We start from the raw sequence: 25,753 nt of genomic DNA on the forward strand, positions 1-25,753 counted from the left end.
ACGAGGTTATTCGCGATCTCCCAGATGTGACAGTGGTCACAGAATGGTCATTTGGTCATTAAGTCAGTTGTTTGATCAATAAGTTCCAATAAATCTATTTTTAAGCTGCTGGATATTACCTACAATTAAATTCTTCAATATCTCAAAATAGTTTGAAAATTTTAACTCTTTTGCAAAATTTTTAGTCAGCGGTGAGTGGAACCTGCAACGTCGATTTGTAGTATTTTGAAGGAAATGTTGATTTTTTTTCGGTTTTTCACTGTTTTTCTATAATTTGACCTATGCATCTGGCTCTTCTCCATTTGTCGTGTTATGTGTTTTTATCAGCATTTAAAGATATTAAATAGATTTTAGAATAAAAAGAGAATAGGATAAAAATGAAAATACTTTAGTATCAACATTTTAAGAACATTTCAGCAGATTTGATTTTTCTACTTGGTGTTTATTCGCTTTTTCAGTTACCGACTTTCTCATCTGCAATTTGTTGCTCGTCTAATTTTCGATTTTTCTCTTTTGAAATACATGAAGCTTCCAATATAATGAATTGGCAGGTGGGGTCGAATTTGAGAGGGTTGTGTCTCATCACCACGCTTGACCCTGGACCGCAGCACTATCGATCAAATCGGTTCGAAACTGTCCTACTGCCAACCAACCCATTCGTCTCTATGAGGTCGATAAATTTTTAGCAAATTTGTCTGGGACGATACACACAAAAACAAAAACGATTATTGGTACATCCTCTAGCCCCACAAGTCATTGTATAGGCTAGATGCGCGATCGTGAACCTCAAACGAGTTCTGGATTGAGGTGAACGTGTTGGTACATTCCAAGGAGATTGACTAACAGCAGACATTTTAACTTTTATTTGCCTACTAAAAATCTCAGAAAAATGTTGATAACTCACTTATAGAATGGGCTTATCGCTCATAAATATTCCTTGCTTCTTATGCACAAAAAAAAACTGTTAGGATTTTTTGCATTAGTAATCAAGAAAGAGCAAGTTGCTAAGGACTAAAACCATAGTACTGCATCCCATGAAGGAACTCTGGTATCTGCGATCACGGCTCTTCTGACGCAGACAAGGTTTTTAAACACAGGAGTTTGTTATTACATAGACGATAAAATATAAACTGAACTCTACATTAACTCTGTCTGTGGATTCTTTCAAGTGTTCCGGCCTTTTTTCTCCATAGGCCGCGTGAGCTCTTACCTACCTCTGTGCAGTCATTCTTATCCTACAGCATACAATATCATCGCACCATATTGTTAAAGATTAGCTGCACGAGTACGAGTATGACTGAGTTAGCTTTACGGGTCCTGCTTATTACACTAACGTGAGGTTCACGCTTAAGAAGAAAGAAGTCCTAAAACAGTAGCGCGGTAACTTCTTCGAGAGTTTATTGTCACAGAAATGCGGCTACATTTAATCCTGAATTGTATATCGAAAACCTCAATGACCTCAACCTTAGAACCTTAACGATAACGATGTCGAGAATGATTTTCTCTTAAAATGACCAAAAAACTTCTCTTACACATAGAGCGGTACATCTTCAATACTTGTGTGTATCATTGGTTCCAATTTATATTGTTTTTATCATTTTTTTACTGCGCTCTATTTTTTCTCGTATTTCTGCATACCAGAATTTCAAGTCGTTTCAGACTGTGATACAAAACGCAATTGTACTTCCTTTTTTCAGTATGTCTGCAACTTAGAGACGTTAGTGTTCCGTCCCTTTGAGGAGATCAATGATTTTTTACCATGGATGGGAGCCTACCTACTCCACTCACGCGGAGCAGTTACACAGCAGTAACGGAACGAAACAATTCAAGAAGTTCTAGAAAAAGACAAGAATTCCTAATATTTAACTCTTAATTCATTTATAAGAGACAATAGGGTAACCACGAAACGCTTAACCGAAGATGGATATAACTCCAGTATCGTTTAATACCCCAAAAAATGCTGAAAGCAGTGGATCACGATATGAAAGCAGACTTTTCAGGAATCAGTCAAATGTTAAAGTCAAATGTATATACGCCGATGCCTGGATCTGTTGTCGAACGTTATTGCTTCAGTGGAATTCAAAAACTCGCATTGCTTTCACGCTTCTCAGCAAAGATGTCATCAACACGTGGGTAACGCATGGGTCGCAGGGGAGCTAATCCACCTAACTTAATAGACCTAACATCTTCTCTCAACGCGACGCTTGAATCAGATCTACGGATCTACCTTTTGTGCACTTTGTTCAGGCTTAGTTTTTCTAGCCGTACTTGCAACAAATATTTTTAGATATAAGATATATTTCCGTATAACCTGAGATCTCATCTACTCTTGCTTCTTCACCTTCTCCCCCAACCCCCCCCCCCCTCCCAAATGTGACTACCACAAATCAGAAAAGAGCCGCACGCGTTCGTCTTTCCAGTACTTTCACCGTTTTGTACAGAGGCATCTGCTCACGTTGCATACTGTCATTCGTCCCATCATTTCTTTCTTTCGAAAAAAAAAAAACTTCTCAGTGTCTACTTTTTTAAAGAATGGGTCACAATGTTGTTTAAGTACAACTCCACTACCGGGTAGATAAATGTGCACTACGTTGTAAGATGATTGAGCTTTGGCACGCATGCACTCCGTGTGATCTCGTATTCCCTCATATATCCTTACTTGTGTCCTTAAAGCAATAAAGTGCGAATTGGCCATATCACAATAATATCGTGATGTTGACCAGTGTTAACCTAAATCCGGAGAACTGTTTGGTGCTTGCTGCTATGCAGTAGTAATTAAGTTTTGAGATGCTGTTTACAGGTACATATGCACATGCGAAAGTGGTTATTTCTCGTTTTATATATTCGTCACCGTCGCGTTATCACCTTTGCAGCGGATGACAAAACATTGAAGGATGCTGTGATACTGTCTAGGTGGCGCCGATTGGCCGAAACATTCTTTTACCAAACAATATCTAGAATGTACATCATGAAGAAGTCATGACAAAACACGGTCGTCCGTGACCTCTTCTTTTCTTTTACTCCGTACTACTTTCATGTGCATTCACCGCCAATTAAGCAGTCTCAAATTTTCATTCTAAAGAAATGCAGAACTTGTTTTGCCCGTCGGAGAAGGAAATATACTTGAGAAACGACGCAAAATCTTGTTTGTTCAAGATTAATCATTCGAAGGCGGAACATTTGTTGAATCCATTAGATGAAGTTTTATTCCGTCACTTTGAGAAGGGATAAAGAGTTGCTCTTTCTGGTAAGCAGACCGCTCCAGTGCTGCAATACCTCTGATATCTGCACTTCCATTATTCTTTTCGCTGTGATAATTCTACCATCTAGAAGTAGTTCTGACTTAAGACTCTGCGCGCTGTTTTCAAGAAAGGAGTGTAGAACCTGTAATTGGACTGAAGAGGAACCTGTGTGATTCAACGTTTTAATTCAAAAGGTAATGGTTTTCTTCCAGCTAAGATAGCGGTCAGTTTACGTGTCTCGTATCGCTGTTCAGGAAGGGTCGAATGAAGCACTGGAACTTGGTAATTTTCATATACTTTCTCTTAATTTCTTTATTTCTCTCTAGCAGTAGATCTGGTGAATGGAAGGAAAACGTACAATAGCTAATTTGTCGAGATAATGACTATTAGTTCCACAAGAACTGGGAGATTCTGGTCAAATGAATGTTAGCGTTGTTAGCGTGAGCGGAGATTGACTAGTTGATGCAATCTCGGCTTTCACCGGGGAATGAACCGGCCAGTTGAATTGTACCAGCATCGTAAACCTGTGGAAATAAATGTTATACATGAGAACAAGAGTGGACACATGAATCGAGAATGAATTCCCGTTCCTCGAGGAACTGTGATAAATAAATCAGAAGTGATAATTTACCTTCTTTGGTACCTTTCCGGAGCTCACGTAACTGTCTGGAATGAGGATGGAGAACTTCCGTTGACAGGGCTGAAGTGTCGTGATTATGATGATTTTGATGTTTTCTTCAGGTTTGAATTAATCTATCGATGGCACTTGGTATTAAAGGGTTGGAGGCAGCATACCACAAAATGGTCGAGGGTGGAACCTGCTCAGGAAAAGATAGGGTTGGAGGAGTAGATAACAAATACGAGTGTGTTCACACTGTTCTCTTCATCGTTTGGGAAAATGGCGAGGGAAATGGGTTTCCGTCACTATTCTTCTCACGAAGCGTTATAGACCGCGCTACCAATGTACACTTGTCGCGTCGTGAGAGGACCAAAATCAATGAGGTTTCCTCAGCAGACTATTCAAGCAAAACCAAGAAATACGATTAGGGAGAATTGAGCGTGGTCACGTTCATACTCGTAGTCGACATTCTCAAGTCTGTCTTTTTCCGGAGACCCCAACATTGTCAATTTCACGGTATGCTGCCTTTTAAATGTTCGAATGCTCTAGTCCAGAGAGGAGAGGGGAGAATCGCGATGTCCGAATTATGACAACAATCCAAAAGTAATCCACTCTTCCCTTTTTATTGTTTTGCTTCTGGTGCATTCAAAAAGTCCCTAGTATCTATGTTTCACATCAGAAGGTGAGCGGGTATTTATGTACATACACATGAGATGGTTTTGCTAACACCATGATATGGCTGCAGCTTCTGGTATGACCTTACTTAAGATATCCGTAGCATTGCTTCATATCTTTATCGAAGGAAACTTCTAACATCACCTTGATACCATCGTTGCAATCATGATAGATGCTGAGTTTCGGATCAATGGTAGTGTACTCTTTCGTCCATCCAGCCAGATGGAATTCACCGTTTGTGTCTGTGAATTTCTCGTCCATAAGATCATCTGCGTCCGCTAAATTTGGACAATACTTTCTTCACAGAAATTTATCGAAATATCGACGACTGATATAAAAAGCAGCCGTTTGAAAAGAGAGGATTTCTCACTTCGGTCAACATCCCACAGCTTAACCTTTACACCGACAGCAGGCCTTCCGTCGCACATTAACCGTCCTTTGACCTAAAATAGATGGAGTAATAGACAGCCCAAAGGAACTACGTTCAGGTTCCTTCGTGATACAGTCATTTATATGTAGTTACGAATTGGAAATCCACTCAAGCTAGTTTTCTCAATTTTATTTATCATTATTATTATGTTTATTATCATCACCATTTATTTATTATTTAATTTATTGTTGTCCTACCTAACACGAAGTATCAATGTAGCTTGCTTTGGCACGATAAGGTAACTAACCGCTGAAGACTGGTCTCTGCCGAACATTTCAATGGCAGCGGCGTAGCCTAACAGAGCACAAATTAAGAAGTATTGCATGTCTGAAAAAATTTACATTTAAGAAGAAGTGAAAACAATGACGAAGGAAGACACCAAAGAGGCGAACCGAGAGAAATATTCGAGCGGATGCATAAAAATTGCGATTCAACCAACGGAAAATTTTTAGACTGGGAGCTGTTGTGCTGGAAGGTGTTCTCGCATGGTGATTTTCAGCGTCACTTTTATTCTATAATTGCTTCGGTTCGTTTTTGCCATCTAATGGTTGTCTACTTGTTACTGTCTCGGCTTACCATTTCGCATACAAATGATGGAATAGTTAAAAGTGAAATCTTAATTTTCATATAGTGATCCTTTCTTGTATTCCCTTTGAAAAGCTTGAACTATGGTCCGCTACCTTTTTTACTGTTCTAAATGTGGAGAAGAAAAAATGAGGTGGCAATGTAAATGTATGGCTGATTTATAGTTATTTATATTTATTCATAATTCAGATTTATAAGGTGGTCACATCTAGATTGAATATTTTGAATTATCTTTTGGTGTGAACCATTACGATCTCCGCAAAAACCTTAACAGCTTCACTCTTTCTAACCTTCTTTTCACTTATCAAAAATTCATGTCGCATCCTACAGTTCTCCCATTTTTGTCATATTAGGTAACGTTGAATATAACAATGTAGAAATGCGAGTCTATGCTGATTTGTCTCTAATCAGATTCTTAGACAATTATTTTACAGCTTTATAGTTTTTTAGCTTCACAACAATTTGTAAAATTGTAAAATTGTTTTTATTTCATTTGTAATTCATTTGCAAAATGTGATTGTGCCATTTGATGGAAGAGCACCACATGAACATTTGTGACCATGTGTGTTTAACGTCCATTGTCCACTATATAACGTCCAGAAGAACGGAATTCCCACGATAAACCTTTACTTAGGAGAGTGAGTGAGGAGATCCATGCGTATCATAAAATTTGTCTTGTTCTTTTTTGCTTGGCAAAGATCCTCGTCAGAGCATCGTACTTTTTCCGCTTATAACAATTTCTATACATTAGTGTTAATGCTTTAAGACTACTGAAATAATGCTTATTCTTGGCCAAATAAAATATTTTCTCCAAAAAAAATAGCTGAGCATACAATCACGATTATAGTGTTAATGTTGTGTTAATTATAATGTTAATAATATAATTAATTGGATTATAATAAATGTAACTGATAATATATCAATTAATATGATCAACTAGTCATTATTCAGTCAATTGATTATAATAATAATTATAAGATTATAATATCATTATGAAAAAACCGGTTATATAGTTTATTTTCTAGTTTTTTTCAATATCTCCTGCTGGCTTTAGAGCATGCGTAGTCCTGAACAGGTTCCTCGTTCAACTATTAGCCGCATGAGGACTATTGCTGAGTTCATCGATCCGATCAGCGAAGAGTGAAATACATGAGGGCAAAGAGTTAGCTCAGCCCTATACAGAGGTCTCATTGGATCAACATGGGCATGCGAGGCAGAAACCCCGGTATGGGTTACACAAATGAGGTTACTGGAGGGATCAAAAATTACTAGCGAAGCACTCGACCAAACTTACAAAAATCAGAAACACTGAATGGAAGCTCAAACTAGCCTTTTCTTAACTAAACAAACTATTTCTTTGCAGTTATCACTGAAGTTGTTGAGAGGCATTAAATCTATAATTTTGAGTGCTTTGGGTTGCGATGGTTACATATTCCAGTGTAGTTGTGAGGTAACAATCACAACAACTTGAAAACTCACCAAAGGAGAAAAAGAGTAGAGAAAGAAAGTGTTGGTGAATAGTTGAGTGAAATTGGCTACGCTATTTCTGTTGAAACATTGAAGGAGTTCGCGGAAAATTCTACATTGGATAGCATGAAGTCAAGATATGCGAATAAACATCTATTGGAACGGGGTCTTTTTATTCCAGAAGAATGCAAGAAACTAAAAATCAATGTTTGACATTAGAACACCAGATGTTTTCCAGTAAACAGTTTTGAATAAACATCAGTGGGTTAGACATAGCTGCTGCCGCAGCCACTCTACCAGGATATTTATACGTTTGTGAGAGTGTAATCTTTGAGAGGTCAGCGAGGGTAGTAGTAGGGATAACGGTTAGCAGGTGACTCAGCAGATAGTACAAAGAATGAATCATCGCCGTTTTAAACACAAAATAAGAGGCAAAAGCAGAAAGCATACTTCCAGATGGATACGTTTGCGTCTACGCAGAGTGAATCATACTTTCATGACGCAAACATCCTGCTCCGGACACAATTCGAAGAGAGAAAATGACGAATCGACTGTCGTTGCTCAATTATGAGAACGAGCATGATCGGCTGATCACTGTTTTGCTTTTCCATTGGAGAAGCTGAGAAGAACTGTAGTTTAGTGACTTGAAACAGTTTCTGAAAACGGGCTTACTTCGAAATTTAAACACTTCCAGATGAAATAAATTCCACAAATGAGCCGATCGATGCGAAACGGAGAAGAATAGCACCAAGCAGCATGAAATTGTCAAGAACAATAAGAACGTAGCTGAATTTTTCTGATTCGTTACGGAGGCTGCCAAAAACGAATGCAGGAAACCTCAGCTCCTTAGCTGATGCAAAAAGTGAGGCGAAAGGTGTTGGATCAGCTACCACCTCGAGGAATGTCTGATCAATGAGAAGCTGTAATGCTGTGACTCGTGAGACATTGCACCGCGATCGGATGCTGCTGGTCTCTCTACATTTCTACTGAATTGCACACTTTTTTTCTGCGATTCTGGTGTTTTTAACAACGAAAAGGTCGCAGCAATCAACTTTTCCGGTTTTCATATGATCACATCAAGGATAATTCGCATTTATGTACACATTCGCCTCAATGCATACGTTTCTTATTACTTCAGATTTTCATTGTGATGGTGAGAAATATCGTGAACCTCTAGAGAGGAAGCACAAATTAGAACTCTTCTCTAGGATTTTGCGCAGAATTTCCGTAGTTGTTTTGTGCAATACGTCCTTCCAGTACTTCTTCGGTGATTCGTCAGAATCATGAATCTCAGAGCACCAAGTATTGAAGTCATACACGAGTTGATGCGCAGGTATTCATGGTCGGAATTTGTCTGAGTTTGGAGCCTTTTGACATTTGGGTGTCAAAAAAAGTCTCGGCAAATGTCGACTTTCTGAAAATCTGGCACTGCTGAAATGATTCATGCTTGACCAGTAGCCATAAAACAGATACCTTGACTTCTTTTAGATAATTTCCGTGTGATATGGCATGTTAAGACTTTTAGAAGCAGGGTGTCATCAAATTTTGATGTTTGGTTTCTTAGTAAACATTGTGGAGTTTGAGTAGTAGATAAGGAGTTCTTGATTTCATGTGTATTCTTAGATGAGAAGGCAGTTGTTGGTGGAGAAAATAACAGTGTGTTACAGAAGAATAAGGGTACAGGAATTCCAGCAATGAAGCGAACAACGAACCTCATTCAAAAAGTCTATTTCTAATACTTTAAGGTAGCGTATCACGAAAATGACGTAGCTAGTTGGGAAACCTGTGGGGAAATATGGAGCTTGGGGTGTGGATTTCGACTATAAGTGCGGTCCCATAACATGCGGAAACACGGCGGGAAACGGCCTTTGTTCCCTACGAGGTACGCTACGCTACCACGTTCGTAGCGAGAGGACGAGAGACGAGAGAAAAATCAATCAGGTCCCCTCAGTAGCTTACCAAGTAAAAAGGATGAATAGGTTGTTTAGAGAACCGGAGCGCGCGTGAGTGGCCCGTTCTACCGTACCTTCTAGGAACCGAGGCCGTTTCACGCTGTTTTTCAGGACAATTTTAAAAAATTGAGCGATTCGCTGCTCCTATCATCTGTTAATTTGATTCCATATTCAGTTTTTCCAATTTTTCTCGAATTTGGAAATGCTCTAGAGCCTTGTGCAGCTGCGTAAGCGGTCGTGAGGCTGGCCTCTTGGACCAAAGTGGGATCGCTTGCTGCGCTTGGACTGCAGAGACGAGTGGAGATGAACAGGGTCCTATCTCGGTAGCAACCGCTTGCTCTTCCGCGCTTCTTCGCACAGCCGCTTACACAACTGCACGAGCTTTAGAGTCTTTTTGACAGACTATGGAGCAGAGAGTATTCGCAGCCTCGTGTTTATGTTGTCTTAAATAGCTATCAATCTGACCAATTCAATACTGGTGCTAACAAATCTCATTTCTTTAATAAAATAAAGGCATCGTAACTTTAAATTCGACGGAACTATTAAGACGGGAAGCATCGGGACTTGTAATTCATGCAGGATGGCAGAGGATGTCTTTCTATTACTCCGGTTTGAGGACATCTAATTTGACTAGGTGATGGAAATAAGTACACCGGTTGTAGGAGGATGTGTGCGAATTTGCTGACGTTTTTGTTTCCGAACGAACGGAGAAAGGGATTAATTCGCAAATAATGAGATTCAAATGAAGTGTTAGCGATGGCAAAGTTATAAGGAGATCTGTACACGTTGTATCACGCTGTGTATAAGATAGCAGTCAAACGCCTAGCGGTCCGTAATAGAGTCTTGGTGGCAACTGAAGTGTACAGTGATAATCAGAAGCAACTAAAAAATCATAGAGAGCTCAGCTGAACCATGGCATGACCTTTGCTGGAGAGCGGATCCGTTTCTAGTCCCTAATTCGCACTCAACGGAATGAATATATCCAAGTGGTCCAGGTTTGTGTATCTAAGTCAACAAATAAACATCAACATAAAAAACAAGGAACATGAATGACCGTCACCTTGCTCTCTTTGACCTGTTTCAGAAGCTTGAGAATCGCAAGTTGGGGGAGATGAGTCACTGGAGTCGAAAAACTGATGCTACGAAAGCTGTCAGCTTCACGCATGTGAAAGTGGGGGTTCAGAATCCCATCCTACATCGATGATCGAAGACAAGAGATTTGCCGCGTTTTCCGCTGTAAGATCGGTCGGACAAGTGGTGCGATTCAACAACACCAGAGCAGTGAGCGATTGGAAATCAGACAAACCACAGGAATACCACCGATCTGATGGTCAAAATCTGATGACCTGATGACGTTGCGGTGTTGATAAACTCCTTAGAGAAAAATGTGATATTTTTTGTTTTTCGTGAAATGAGAACTCATTGAACAACTCCTGTACGTGATAAACACAAACGAAGGTAGTTCTGGCGCTGGGTCAAGTAATCCAGGAACGGGAAAACGAGTGATACAAGCAAGATACAAGCAGGGAGGCTAGACGGGAATCATTCGCGACATCGGTGACATATCATCGAAGATTCCAGTATGATGGCAACGGTATTTCATTCGAAAATAAATGCTGTATTCGTGCTAATGTCGTTCACTCATCGTCGCACTACGTCCGCTGCTCGCAAAGTTTTCGTTCGCTCACGTAAGGTAACCTCATTCTAATGAAGATCATCAGTAGAAATGATGGAATTCTCGTAGTTTGAAAAAATTATACGACAGACACCACAGACCATGGCGCATCTGCGAACGACAGCGTTGTGCACGTCGGACAAGGTTGACAATCTTCACCATGCTGATCGCAACCGAATTTTCAAGTTTTTTTTATTTTTTCGTGAACGTGAAGGAATAAATCAATTACTTTGCACGCTATTTTGTAACGTGTGCATTACTTAATCTGCACTTTGCTTACTTACGAAACTTCCCTCCCTGTTCCTTCACGCAACTCGTGAAAAACGTAGTTGAGGTTGAATTCACCAGAACTTCCCCGTATCAAAAATGTCTATCCCCATAAACAGTATTTATACGAGCCCGCCTGAGTCAAGCATCGCTCAAAATTGGCAAACACTCCATAGCAGGCCCTGTTTGCGAAAACATGAATGAAAGGTGCCGACAAACGTGATGTTGGAGTCTGGTATCAGGGATCGGATCCTGTTGAGAAGAACAACAAAGACGCAGACTTGTGTTTGCACGCAAAAAAGTTCCAAGTGAATAAAAAGGGTTGATGCATTATTTCTATCAAGATTGCAGTTTAAAACCTTGTGCAGATCCTTGTTAACGAGGCTATTAGACTCTAAAGCACTCTGAACGTTCACGTTCACTCTTCATTCACGAACGTCACAGGAGGAGTAGACCTTGAGTTCTTTCGAGTACTAGCTTGTATTTGAAGCAAAGTTTGCGGAAGGCAGATTTACGGAAGAAAAAGCTCTGCACAAAATCAGGAATCAAAGGATAAACACCACTCAAGAGCATCAACAGCCACCAGCACCACACCAATTCATCTCATGGAACAGCACTTAAAGGCATCACCCCACGAATCCGAGGTGATACGGATTTCAGGTGGAGTATTCGTATACGGGATCGTAGATTATGGAGAGAAGGGTGATTCCGTCCATTTCTTCCTAATTGAAGTAAAAAATGGCCCGAAGATGCGGCGCCGACAAGCCGAGTCGAACTCCTTGTGGAAAATAATGCGCCAGAACGCCTGAAGCCGTATGTTCCGGGCCGTTTTTTACGGGAATTAGGAAGAAATGGACGGAATCACCCCCTTTCCATAGTCTTCCATCTCGTATACGAGTACTCCACCTGAAATCCGTACCACCTCAGATTCGTGGGGTGATGCCTTTAAGACAGTGGTGAAATGAAATAATGAAGTGACAACGCAGAATCAAGGCCACGTCACATCAACTGTTTCCTGTTTACTATGATATTCACGCATTTTGTACCTCATTGAAAGCCCTTATTTCATCATCCTTCTAACTTATGTGTGCCTTGTCTAGAAATCCAATAGCTTTAAGAATTCTATTGCCTTTCCTTTACCAAATTTCTGCTGTTCCTATCTTATTTTGTATGCTCAATGCAAAATACGTCTCGAACTTTAATATTAGATTGGTTATTTACTTTTCACACATGCATACGAGAAGCTGGGGGCTGAGACTCAAAGAATAGTTCGGAGCAGCGGATCTGAAGTCAGTGTCTGTGGAGTTGCTCTTTTGGTCTCTACCCCTCCTCCTCCACCAACTTCTGGCTCCATGCAATTATACGGCTCTCACGGAAAGATGGAACGCTGTGATGGACATTCATGATGAATACATCAACGTATGATAATCAATTAAAAGCTGTGGAGTTGTTAAGGGTGTGTGTGGACAAAAGTAACCAGCCAACCTATAATACCGCTTCAACATTCAAAAATATCAGGAATGTTCCCTTTAATGATGGTGGTTGCTGTGCGAACACTGCTTTTGAAAATTACGTGGTTTTTATTCTCACGAGAAATCATGAAGGCTGCAAAGACGAGAACACTTAGCGAAAGTTGAGAGCATCGTTGTATTTCTCGTGAGGGACTCGCAACTCTCCTCTTAGCGTCTTCCCGTGGCTCATCTGAGTATTTCAGAAGAATTATTGTTCTGAGCGGTTTTGCTTAGTGTTTTTCCTCCGTTAAAAGTTTTCCGCGAAGAAAAAAGTAGCCGTCTGTAAGTTAGAAATTACTCAATTAATTGTTCGTTAGTCCTTTAATAAAAAAAGTCTCGATCTCAATCAAGCACCCAATCAAGCGCAGTGCACGTGGTATGATCGCGATGTGTACGGTACAGAAAGGAAATTATTGCGAACACAGCAGATAATTCAAGATTTGGAGATGTAGAAGCTTTTTACTACCCGAGGTTTTTTCTCCCGTTGTTTTTCTTCCTCTCGAGCTTTAGTTGTATGATTAGTTGTGTCTTTTCTGTCTTATCTTCTTCATTCGTTCTGACAATCTCCACATTATCTTCCGATTGTGCAATTTCATCCATTGTTTTTAAGAAGAACGGTGAAAAGATTTTAAGTTGCGACTAAGCCTATCACTAGATTATCAACGCGCTTCAGATTTTGTTGTTTTTGCAATTTTACTGTTGTATTGTTGGTAAGTAGATACACGAAATCCTTCTGAAAGTCTTCGAAATCCATGTTGTCACAAATATGGCATTCATGGGAAATCCGAATATGGTTTATTTTGCCAACCCGCATAAACAATGAAAGAAGTGCTTGGTGCTCACACTTCCCTGCGGTAGACATCCGTGTGTTCGGGGAACAACTTCGAAGAATCGTTCGACGTTACGAATCGTTTATGAACACGTGTTTAGTCTAAAAAACGACTTGCGGTGGCTCTCCGACGAGTAAAGTCAGTGCTTCTTTTCTCGCAGGCAAGTCTATTACCAATTTAGGACCTCCGAAAGGATGGAAGGCTTAGTTGGTTTAGGGCGGTTTCGAACTATCGACCTTGAGGTCACAACTGAACCACGCTTACGAATATAATGTGAGAAATGAAGCTTGCGGGGCCTGGGCATACGGATATCATGGTCGGCATGGACGGTGAGTCCCATTTGTGCTTTTCTTGGCTCACGAAATGTTCTTTGAGAGAACAGGACACAGATGAAAGATGCAAAAGTGGGTCCCTTTTCGCAAAAGGAGAAATAGAAGAGTTTGGGAAACAGAAAGATAAGCAAGAAATGTTGTTTCGAAGAACACGCACCTTAATGTGAACAATATAGAACACGCACAAAAAAGCTCTGTCTGAAAAAGTTCTATTTTATTGCTTTTCTTAATTTCACATTTGCTCTAAAATGGGAAGTGCTAACAGAGCAGTTATTGGGTAAAAAAGTAATAGTGTGTTATGAAGCAACGTACACGAATTCTGGCAGTTTAGCAGACAACAAACCTCATGTAAAAAGCATTTATAAGATTTAAACGCAGCCTACCACCAAAGTGACTAAGCTGGGAAACCTGCAGGGAAAATAAGTGGCGTGGGTCTTCTCTATTCCTCATAATCGTCCCGAAAAACGGCGTTGGAAATTACGCTTGTTCGCACGAGCTACGTGAAGACGCTCAGCCCGTGTGCACGCGCTCCAAGAGCGAGCGGTCGAAAATCAATTTGATCTTCTCAGCAGCTTATTCGAGTAAAACGAATGAATAATCTAGTGAGGCTACCAGAGCGTGCGCAGGAGACTGTTTCTAACGTACCTAGTAGAGGGGCCGTTTTTTTGGGACGATTAGGGGGAAATGAGCGGAGCCGCACTCATACTCGCAAGCTACATACACCCCGAACTCTACATTTTCCTAAGGGTTTTCTAACTAGGTCAGTTCGGTGATGCACTGCCCTAAAGGCAGCATACCACGAATCTGAGGTGAAGTATCCGTATACGACGTCGTAAATTATGGAGACGAAGATAGTTCCGCTCATCTCTCCCTGCACCACTGCAAACAACCGCCTCCAGAATGCTGTTTTGTACGACGCCATTTATTGCAACGCTCCACCCTTTACGCCGCCTCTGGCCTGCGATTTGTCGAAAATCAATTCGGACTGCCCCGATAGGGCAGTAAGAGACGCTAGACGTGCAAGGTGTGGCGCGCTGCAATGGAAGACATCGTACAAAACAGCATTCAGGAGCCGGCTGCTTGCAGTGATGCAGGGAAAGATGAGCGGAACCACCGCGGTCTCCATAATCTACGACCCGCATACTGATACTCCACCCGAAATCTGTACCACCTCAGATTCGTGGTATGCTGCCTTTAACATTGAGCTATCTCCTCCAACACTTCTTCTCTGAGTCCCATCACATGGACGTGATTTCGTGGCTATCAAGGTGAGCGCTGGTCTGCTTTTCTGACGTTGCTTTTGAACAATCTGTTTGCTAAGTCGTATATTGTGGGATGACGAGGCGTTTGAGAGAGTGGATTCCACGTGTCTTTGATTTTTCCAGGCTCTGAAGAAGGCGACGACGCCGAAAGGTTAGCCAGAATAAAGATCAATAACAATCTTGGTTCTGCTTAAAAAGTAGTACACAATGAAACTCTACGATGCCAAAATTCAAAGAAGGTCGAACTTGGAACGTAAACATTTACACTATTATCAATTATTGAAGGCCTTGACGTACATTTGAGTGACACTGTTACCACATTTTAGCAATTAGAAGTTAAACCTTAATCGGTTAACTGGAGAAAACAATAGAACAACTACATATTATGATAAGCAAGTGCGCGACAGATGACTGATGAAAACATGATAAAAGCGAGTGGGCGCAAAGGTGAACCGCACGACGGAAATGATCATGGAATGAAGCGTAACATGTTTCATCACCAAACAAAGGATATCAGATGAGTTAGAATTGAGGTCTCGTGATGGAACAACAGCACCCAATTTGCATAAACACCACTTTGCGAGTATGATACTGAATGTTTAGGTACTGCAGTGTTTTGTGGTACTACGTGACAATATTCATTCATTCAAACATCCAATCAATCATTCATTCACTCACTCATCCATTCGTTTACGCACTTGACAAAACGTGCTAGTTGTTGATGCACACCCATTCAGTATAAGAAATCTACTTAAATTCTCCGCAGCTGTTTTTTTTAACTCGAAATAATGCTCTAATGTTGGTCATTGAGAAAGTAGATAGATATCTAGCAATTTTAGAGAAGACGTCCACCAAGTTCTCCGAGCACGTACAGCTGGGAAGCACCGCTTAGGAGTCCCATCTAAGAATCTAGTTGATATTTTGAGGACAATGACAAGAACAGAAATATCTTTGTTGAAAGAAAGGGGACTATGAACGTCTACCACCCAGAGCGCTGAAATAAGCAATTGGAACAGAGAACATTGTTGTTTTTTTGAGAATGCCTGTTTGATCAGTTATTTGCGATTTTTCGGAGAGGAGAAAACATCATGGGAAAAGAGTAATGGCTGAAGCCAAACATACGCTTGCCCTTATTTCTTATCAATGCTTCAAAAAATAGAAGGTGTCATACCGAAAAACATGTTATTTCACCATGTACATATTTCCTCGTGATTGTATTCTCGAGTGATTTTGTGTTTTTATGGGTTTTTTACAGCGTGCACTTTTGCTTGTCCATGTACAATTTAGAAATTTAAATTTTATCGGTAGGTGTTCCGAAGCAACTAATTGAGGCAGCTTCTTCCTTCGTTCGGGTATTTTCCGGCGAGCTCCAGCTGACCAGCATCAAATGTCGTCTTGGGAGTTTTACCACTTGTAACGTATTTGGATGGAATTCCCACTCGGAAGGTGCGTTGACAGGGCTGAAAACTGGGAATTAGCTATTGCTACTTATTGCTATTAGAAAATGAGAAAATTGGGGGATATAACCAATTCTATTGTGCATTGAGATTTGAACAGTTTTCTACAGCTCTGTAGCGTACTTGAAATAATTATCATATATGTATATACATATATGTAAATATGTATGTAAAAAATAGAAATACGAACTAACATGTAAGAGATATAAAATGCGCCTTGTTGACTTTCATGAAATTGATCTTTGCAACCCTATCCATTTTTGAAATACAATTTCTTTTCTAGTGAAAAATCATGCTGCTGAAACTTTGGGATTAGTTGACTTGCTGATCCGTGCCCTCTCCACATGCTGAGAAAGTAATATCCTCAGTGATGCTGTGAAGTAAACTTCAATACACAGATTTCTCAAATAACGTGACTTCAAAATGGAAATCACTCAATTTTGACTCCGATTTTTCTCGTTGATTACTGAATTTTGTGGAATTGTCTGCTCCAGAATCAATCACGTCTACGCTCGGGCGACGAGACCAAAAGGAAAACGTGGGGAAACGAAGAAAATGCTTTCAAGTGAACATAGAATTATTTAGTGGTGATGAACTCCGGTCCTGGATCACTGCAATCACAATGGATCCTCCACTATTAGCTATGGTAAATTTCTCAAACAACAGCACTTTCGCGGATCATTGGGAAATTTGTTCTTTTCTTTTAAAACCTCTTTTAATAGATACAATAGATCGGCACTGACCTGTTGTCTGCACGAACGCTTACGTGATGTCAAAATGGAGAGAACTCAATTTCGATTCCGATTTTTCTTAGAAATTGATTACTGAAACCCGTAACCTTGACTCCGTCATTGCAATCGTGGTAGATGGCGATGTAAGGCTCAATGCCTGTGATTTCTTTGGTGCTTCCCGAAAGATTGTACTCTCCGTTGGAATCTGTCTTGCCGGAAGCCATTAGATCGTCGGTGTCGAGCACACCAGGCAGTATACTGTCTGGAAGTTGTTACTGTTAGAAGACTAGATACACCTTTAATTCAACCAACTATCTACAATCAGACAAAAACATCGTGGAAATGTGGACGGTATAGAAATACGATTTCGGGAGATATCGTTCAAAGGTGCGGTGAGAAAACGTCTAGAAATATCTCGCCTCAAAGAATTTTTCTGAAGCCAGTTTTCAGACGTTTCCTTGGAAACAAATACACTAATTTTATTCTCCTGTCTCATTTTTGGTTTTTTAAAATTTCCTTTACTTCAGAAACCACAGCTCCTACTCACTTTTTTCACCGAACCGAATATTTTCATTTTGAAATGGGTTCATCCATTATTATTCCATTTATTATCGTTTCCTTCGATGTTTAAAGGCTTTTATTGCTCCTATGCAGCTCTGTTGTTGTTGAAACATTGAGGAAGGCAATACACCATCGAAAATTTAATACATTTAAACAAGATTTTCCGTCTAACTGTTACCATTTTGTCACTAAGATAATAAATAGTAATAGATAATAAAATACGTCTAGTAAAAGTCTAATATGACACTCACTGTCAGAATCGTACAGTTTCACTTTGACTCCTGCTGCTGGCTTCCCATTGCATGTCAGTTTTCCGCGAGCCTGGAGAACAAAACTTGTTTAGAGAAGTGCACACATACAAAAAGTGCCGACAAATGAGGATGTTAACAGATTTCGACGAGCTGCGGTGGTCAGAGAACTGCACTAATTCCAATGAATCCCTCGTGTTGGATATAATACACCGTTATTCATCGAAATCAGTTAGAGTCGTTTGACGTAGGAGATCACTGTTCAAGTGATTTTCCGACGTTTTGTTAGATGTAAGCGTATACATTGCCACCACGTAACGGATGAGGAAGGCGAGAAAAACCGGAACCGTCACCAAAAACTGATATTATTTTGATAATCAAAGTATCCGCCGCCCTAGGAACCCCCCTACACTAATGATTTTTGGAGTTTTGATGTTGTTTAAAACCAATCAAAATCTAGAATTTCGACTACAATTTTTGATTCAAATTAATCAGTTCAATCAAATAGAAAATTATTGATTACTTTAATTTTAAATGTAGTCTATCTCCTATGATATTTTTAAACAAATATTCATAATTATTCGAGTTTCTCTTGTCCCCGTTTCTAAAAGGTGCCATGGCGGAATGAAAGTTTGACTCTGCAGTTCATTTTAGATGTTCTTAGTTCTTAAGCATGAATATTATTCCATTCGATGAAGCAGAATGTCTTTTTTATTACCAAATGCAGAGAAGGGCATGCGATGTGACGATATGCAGGATGGAGAAAGCATACATTTCCACAATTCATATGAACGACTTCCATTTTGGTCCACTTCAGTTGGTGCTACAAGATTTTTGTTGGAAAGTTGATCGCATTGAAGACTTCTCAATGAGTTGTAGCATATCTGGTTGATTTTTTCTCTGACCTTCTTTCCCGTCAGGGGAATTCGATTCTTGAATTGCTGCAACTTCTTCAATTCGCGAAATATTCAGCTCATTCAAGATTTCAGTTTAAGTTCAAAATGCAAACTTTGAATTCACATTACGAGATACGTCAATTAGACTTAGCATAATTGCTACACATAGAGATGGATAATGAATTGAAGACGAATTTCTTTTTTATCGTCGTACTGCATCCAATTTTACAGAAGCCTCGATGATTTGTTCCTTCACGGCAGCGTTCGACAAATGTACAAAATTGTCAGCGATTCAGGAGATTTCTCTTTGCGAATAACTCTTTTCTGCGCATGGCCCTTGTGTCGATCTAGTCCTGCCGTTTCCAGTGAGGTTCCTTGCAAAAGCATGACTTCGTTCTCTGATTAAAAGAGTTCGTCAGCTTTGAAATTTCATTATCCCCTCTTAAAACTTCGTTTGCAACAGAACTTTAGGCCGAAGCAAGCGATGCATGCAGGTCAAAAAGACTTCTCCTCACTATTAATTGTTACCATTCTGGAAAAATTGCGCTTGGAATGACGAAAGCAGCTAAAATCGATGAGTATACTTTGCAATGCAGAATAGAACCCAATATTATATTGTTGCTCGGTTCAAATATTTCCTTTTTAGAGGTTGAGATGTCTCTAAGCTTAGGTCAGAAGAAAAAATGTCTGTTCACTCACAGCAGCGGATTGAGTTCGGCCGATGAGGTTAATGGCTGTTGTGCATCCGACGAAGGCGAGCAGAACAATGCACTTCATCTGGAAGACTCAAGTGATTTCAGGTAAGTCTTGAAGTCTAAAACGAGTAGTTAAACACGCGAATATTTTGGAAGTATGCAATTTTCCACTAGCCAAGGTAGAAGGGACGGACGAGGTGGAGCGCACATGGCACCGCTTCGTCCAGGTATAAACTGTCTAGCTATTCATAAAATTTGGCATTCGATCGCTTTCGATGCTTTTTCGACTGTTTTTGCTGACACAATGATTCATTCGAATTCATATGGAATTAATTGATTCTGAATCATTGTTAAGAGAACTAACGGAACTATAGAAATGCAAATAGTGAGAGTCAAGTGATAATTCGGAGAGGGATGCATTCTTCAGTTGTCTCAGAAGTATTAATTTTATATGTTTTGTTTCATTTGCAGTAATTACGTATTTCCTCAGTAGTTGCATAACATTGCTATAAAATACTCGTATAGATCAACGATAAACCTTTCAGACTGAAAATTTTAGGAATTCCTCTCGAATCGACGTTCGTCGAACAGCTTTCAGGATGTATGCGCGGCAGTTATAGTCCGGTCAGAACGACATGAGGCACAGCGAGGAACCTGTTGACGATCGTCACAGGACAGTCCTTCTTCAGCTAGTATATATAGCTCCCATGTATGCCGCATACATAATTTCTTTGGAATATATTGTATTTTCCGTGCCAATTTTGTGAAGAAAGAACGCAGAAACAACGACTGATTTGAAATATGACCAATTTAAGGTTAGGGTGATAATGTATATTTCTATGCAGCAAATAAATTATTCTAAATGGTAAAGCCATTTCATTTTTATCGTTTCGAACAAATCATTGGAGCGTTTGTTTAACTGGCGATTGAAAGCGGTCCTTAAAGGCATCACCCAACGAATCTGAGGTGGTCCGGATTTCAGATGGAGTATTCGTGTACAGGATAGTAGATTATGGAGAGGGGGTGATTCCGTCCATTTCTCCCTAATTGCCGTAAAAACGGCCCGGAAGATGCGGCGCCGCATAAGGCTGGCGCGCTCCAATCGAACTCATTGTAGAAAATAGTGCGCAGGACGCTCGAAGCCGGAATCACCTTTCTCTCCATAATCTACGATCCCGTATACGAATACTAAACCGGAAGTTCGTACCACCCCAGATTCGTGGGGTGATGCCTTTAACTTAACAATTACAGCATCACTCAGCATGTGATGGCAAGGCCTCATAAATATGTTGATGTGTACTCGTTGGCTGGGAAAATACACGGAGAGACAATAAACGGAATTGAAAAGTAAGAAAACTGCACTACAAAAGTTATTTCTGCTATTTAAGTGCCCAAGTGTTTGGTGCACCGCCAACCATCTTCTTGAGCGCCATTCTTACCATCTGTTAAGACGCAGGTTAAACGCAGAGCCGCATTCGGAGAAAAATCTCAGTGTTGAGTTCTTTCCAGTAGTTGTCAGGATCTGGAGTGTATGCAGTGTGCAAGTGTCGTAGCTAAAATGGAAAGCAACCTCTACAAGTGCAGGAACCGTAGGCCTTAGGTGGCAAAGAGACTTTGGTCAAAGGCAGTGTATCACTAAATTGACGCGTTATTGGAACCTGGTAGAAAACGCAGAGTTCAGGCGTGTAAGCTACACTGAATATGATCGTGGTCCCGCTCAATTCCCTCTAATCTCGTCCTGAAAAACAGCGAGGGAACGGCATTTTTCTTACGAGGTAAGCGCCTTCTTTTACACGCCCCTGTTGCCTCAGTAGCCTATTCAAGGCTTCTAAATAAAGAGGCAGCTAAGGAAACTTCACTGACTCTCCACTGTTCGCTCGTGGATGCGGCGCGTGCAGAACTGTGACGCGTTCCAGCCTTCCTCATAAGAGCGAACTGTGTTTCCCACGCCGTTTTTTAGGACGGTTTTAGGACAGGTTTTTTTTGAGCAGGGCCACGCTTACATTCGTAATCCACACACTGAACTCGTGATACGCTGCCTTTAAACTCATCTTCGCTATCAAAGACTAATAAAAAGTAGTATTTTGTTCCGAGTACATTTCTTTTGAGCACTTTCTCTCGCCATTTTATTTCGCTGGAGGCGAAAAGTCTCAAGAAGTCCAGAAGGATTACGTAGCGATGATTACCACGCACCACGTGGCTCTAAAAAAGGTTTAGATCCCTCGTTGAGTAGTACTGCTTGGAAACAAATTCGAAATAGTGCAGGCTTTAAGGTAGAGGATTCTTGTGACCGAAAGTGGCTGCTTAGCTCGTAAAGCTGACTTCAATTGGACACGAATTCATAGTACCTCATGTGAGATAAACATCAGATCACGTTTCGTACAGTACATCAGCTAGGAAGGGATTCGACCATAGTTGTCCAGATTTTGCAGGACCCGTAACTAGGCCTAGTGAAGCAACGGAATGCCCTCCGGTTTTACTCCAGGTTGTTACCGCCCCTATGCAAGATCTTCTTCTTATGCATTCAATAACAAAAGGCTTTCTTGTGAACGCTGTTTCGTACAAAGCAAAACCGACAATTACAGTACTACAGCTGCTGTTGAGTTGCGTCGATATAATGCGAGACGCCTTCTGTTGTTTGACTGGAGTAGTTCGTGAGAACTTGGTTACTGGACAAAGAAATACTTGAATTGCAGTGATATTTATCTTCTTAAGATTATTCACTGCAAGAAGAAGGGGGAAATCAGCTTGAACTCTGCTAATCTCACGTATTATGTCTTAAAGGCATCACCCCACGAATCTGAGGTGGTATGGATTTCAGGTGGAGTGTTCGTATACGGGAAGTGATTTCGTCCACTTCTTCCTAATTGCCGTGAAAAACGGCCCGGAAGATACGGCTTCGGGCGTTCTGGCGCACTATTTTCTACCAGGCATTTGACTAGAGCGCGCCAGCCTTGTGCGGCACCGAATCTTCCGGACCGTTTTTTACGGCAATTAGGAAGAAATGGACGGAATCACCCCCCTTTCCATAATCTACTATCCCTTATAAGAATACTCCACCTGAAATCTGCACCACCTCAGATTCGTGAGGTGATGCCTTTAACACCCACTTCTTTAGGTCTTAAATCCTTGATGGACGTTCCTGAAGCCCAAAAAAGTAGAATTTGATAGGAGAATTGGATCTAATCTTCACATTCTGCATTCTGGAGCTGAGCTGGTGTGACATTTTCTGACGGTCACACTACTTGCTGTAAACGTCTTAGATAGAGTTTGAGTCTCGGATAGGAAATGAGGTGTGGAGAAAACTTCGGCTGCATCTGTGCAGCTTCCAAATCGCAACTCTGGCGATTTTGAAGCATTCAAAACTTTTAAGGGAGTGGTCCGCATTCGTTGAACGCAATAGTTCACATTGTTCGGTGATAGACAACCGCTGAGCAGAACGAAAAAAATTATAGAGCGTTTAATTTGTGTTGTTTCTTACTGTTGGGCTGCTTTTGAGTCGGTGCTCACTGGTTGTTTGTCGCTGGATTACAAAGCCTTTAATTTCTATGTGGAATCCAAATGCGGGCACTTTTATATTTGGAAATCAGAGATCAATCCTTACCTATAAGAAAAACTGTTGGAATATTTGGGAATTGCAGGGGAAATCTCCAGAGTGGAAAACGCCGTAATACTACAAAATTTCTATAAAAAAGCAAGTATCTCTTGAAGTCTACCCTTAGATGAGACTTCTGAGTTTTCACGGTTAGAAGTTACAGAAAAAGTAATAGTATCGTGCAACAGAATTCGGCAGTTATAAAAATCAATGCTATCTATAGCTGATCATAGAAGATTTCAGTCTAAAAAATCAGCAAAAAGGCGGGTTATTCAAATGTGATTAATGCAGCAAAATGTAAAAGATTGTTTCAAATGGGTTCGATGGCCGTGATCAAGTTGCCAGGAGCATGATTAAAAATTACTGAGCTATCTCTACACTTAGGTTTTGTTTTTCAGAAGCGGATTTTTGGTAGAAACGCCAGAAGTGCGAACTACCAACTACTAGAACGGAAATCCAAGAACATCCATGAATGGAAATTCATCTTTGAATGGAAAATGGATCAAAAGTACTGTACCAGTACTGTTAAGATATTGATGTCATCAGACGCAAGGGAGTGGAAGATTGTCGATAGGAAAAAGAGCGACGAAGAAATGAATGTGACATTGAGAAGTAAGTGTACACTGATCTCGACGCCTCCTTCGATAGACAGGGCAGGTTTTATTGTCGTTCTCGGCAGCAAAATTGGAACTGCACAACCAGTTTTCACCACACAAAGCGCATGAATCACTAACAAACACCCAAGCAAGTGCAAGTGGTTAAAATTGGATAATGAAAGTTAAGAAGTCGAAATCGGACTTCCCTTTGTATCTGTCTCTTCGGATCTTAGCGCGTATCGATCCAGAGAATAGAGGTGGTTCAGCTGTGAATTCATTGTAAGTGGGAAGACGAACACACGCTACCAACGAAGAGGATCATGCTGGGTCTATGTCTGAAGCCAAGAGTTACAACAGATCCACCTACAACTCGAGTGGGAGTGAGGTCACGATAAGTGACCATCATCGCTGAGATGATGCTATCCACCTGCAGTAAAAGAAGGATGACGGGAAGGAATCACATATGTAAGCCATGCGGTTAAATTTGCGTTAAAGGCATCACCCCACGAATCCGAGGTGGCACGGATTTCAGGTAGAGTGTTCGTAAACGAGACTGTAGACTATGGAGATGGGGTGACTCCGCCCAGTTCTTCCTAATTGCCATAAAAAACGGCCGGCAGATATGGCTTCGAGCGTTCCGGCGCGCTATTTTCCACAACGAGTTCGATTGGAGCGTGCCAGCCTTGTGCACGTGCCGCACCTTTAGGGCAGTTCTTTACGGCAATTAGGGAGAAATAGACGGGATCACCCTCCCCCTCCATAATCTACTATGCCGTACACGAATACTCCACCTGAAATTCGTACCACCTCAGATTCGTGGGGTGATGCCTTTAAACTCTTCCTCATGGGGCTATTATTGTACTGTCACTATTTTGGAAACTCGGGCCGCTTATTATTATTAATATTAATATTAATATTATTATTATTATTATTATTATTATTATTATTATTATTATTATTATTATTATTATTATTATTATTATTATTATTATTATAACCTAGCATGATTTGGTATAAAGGTAGGATGCAAAATTGTTTTAATTAGATGAAAAAATAAGCGATATTTTTACTTGGCTTCCAGTTGTGTTAGCACGGTATTACTCCTCCTTATTAAGATTCAAAAGAGTTCCTCAGGAGCATTGAATGAAGTTTTCAAAAGACGAAATTCCGCTCGCATACAGAAAGATTCAAAAACTGAAATGTTCACGTTTTTTGAACGTATTCCACCACTTATTCATGAGTTCATCTACACTCCAAACTATTATTTGCCCGCGAGTGATCCAAATATCGAGAATTTCATGAAACGCTGCCTTTAAAGGTTTCGTAAATCATGACTAACCTGCTCTGACATCAGGCATCAGTAATCGAATTTCAGGCAAAAATCCGTCATTGAAATTTCGAACAAGAAACTGTTCAAGTTGCGTTATTCTACTACTAATTAATGCTACCTCAGGAGTTAATTTCCGCTAGAGACACCAAAATTTTCCTTATTCTGACAATCGCTTCAGAAAATGAATTCCTAACAGCCTGAATAAAAGTCTTGAAATCGCTTTGAGACATCGCCACTTACAAAAAGGTTTCCGCTGGAAAAATGCAAAATCATGTAAGATGAGAGTTTGAGGTGATTCTAATGGATTGCTTTGGGGATTAGGTTTAGGTGTTAACTATTCGCCGGCAGTCCAACATAGTGGAGAGAGAAAAAGTTACTACACACATATTCGAGAGGAATTTCATACTGATCTGTTTAAGAAAATTCTCGAAAAACCTCGTTTGTCTCGCTCATCGAGGTGAAGGAACAATGGTTTTAAGAAGGGTTTGGAATAAAGCACTCACTTCGTGAGTCAAACCCACTTATTTTGCTTTATGGAAAAGACAAAGCAACATAAACTATAGAAGAAATTGCTTTTAAAGCTGCTGAGCCATGGATTACATTAGGGTGCGCAAAGGAGAACAGATAGTTTTTATTGATTTTTTGCTAGCATGAAAAAAACTGGAATGGAAAACTTTCCAGACTGTCTTAAGAAGAACGCTTATTATTATAAACGGCAGCTGTTCCACTTTACTTGAAAGTGAAGGCAGAATACCAATTTGAAATTAGCAACTGCAGATTGCACATTTTAAGCCAGT

The 25,753-nt window shown here is 40.4% G+C and overlaps 3 protein-coding genes across 5 annotated transcripts; 1 reads left to right on the forward strand and 2 right to left on the reverse strand.

The window, feature by feature from the left end:
* Positions 1–3,697: 3,697 nt before the first annotated feature.
* Positions 3,698–10,135, reverse strand: RB195_009789 (uncharacterized protein; the record flags this gene model as incomplete). 2 transcript variants are annotated; one of them, XM_064190498.1, is made up of 7 exons in its annotated part: positions 3,698–3,766; positions 3,874–3,942; positions 4,681–4,814; positions 4,907–4,979; positions 5,214–5,293; positions 9,882–9,975; positions 10,031–10,135. In XM_064190498.1, the coding sequence occupies 7 exons, from the start codon at positions 10,133–10,135 to the stop codon at positions 3,698–3,700; spliced, it is 624 nt and encodes a 207-aa protein (XP_064048081.1). The 2 variants fall into 2 exon arrangements, with proteins under 2 accessions (XP_064048081.1, XP_013299908.1); XM_013444454.2 differs by lacking the exons at positions 9,882–9,975; positions 10,031–10,135 and having other exon boundaries at positions 5,214–5,291.
* Positions 10,136–16,169: 6,034 nt separating this feature from the next.
* RB195_009790 (uncharacterized protein) lies at positions 16,170–20,877 on the reverse strand (the record flags this gene model as incomplete). 2 transcript variants are annotated; one of them, XM_064190499.1, is made up of 5 exons in its annotated part: positions 16,170–16,307; positions 17,143–17,297; positions 17,848–17,917; positions 19,440–19,517; positions 20,875–20,877. In XM_064190499.1, the coding sequence occupies 5 exons, from the start codon at positions 20,875–20,877 to the stop codon at positions 16,170–16,172; spliced, it is 444 nt and encodes a 147-aa protein (XP_064048082.1). The 2 variants fall into 2 exon arrangements, with proteins under 2 accessions (XP_064048082.1, XP_013299910.1); XM_013444456.1 differs by lacking the exon at positions 20,875–20,877.
* A 3,518-nt stretch (positions 20,878–24,395) lies between these two features.
* On the forward strand, positions 24,396–24,623 carry RB195_009791 (uncharacterized protein; the record flags this gene model as incomplete). The annotated part of the gene is made up of 1 exon (XM_064190500.1): positions 24,396–24,623. One exon carries the CDS (start codon positions 24,396–24,398, stop codon positions 24,621–24,623), a length of 228 nt encoding a protein of 75 aa, XP_064048083.1.
* Between the last annotated feature and the right edge of the window lie 1,130 nt (positions 24,624–25,753).

Source organism: Necator americanus, chromosome III, assembly GCF_031761385.1.
Source record: "Necator americanus strain Aroian chromosome III, whole genome shotgun sequence".
NCBI classification, from domain to species: domain Eukaryota; kingdom Metazoa; phylum Nematoda; class Chromadorea; order Rhabditida; family Ancylostomatidae; genus Necator; species Necator americanus.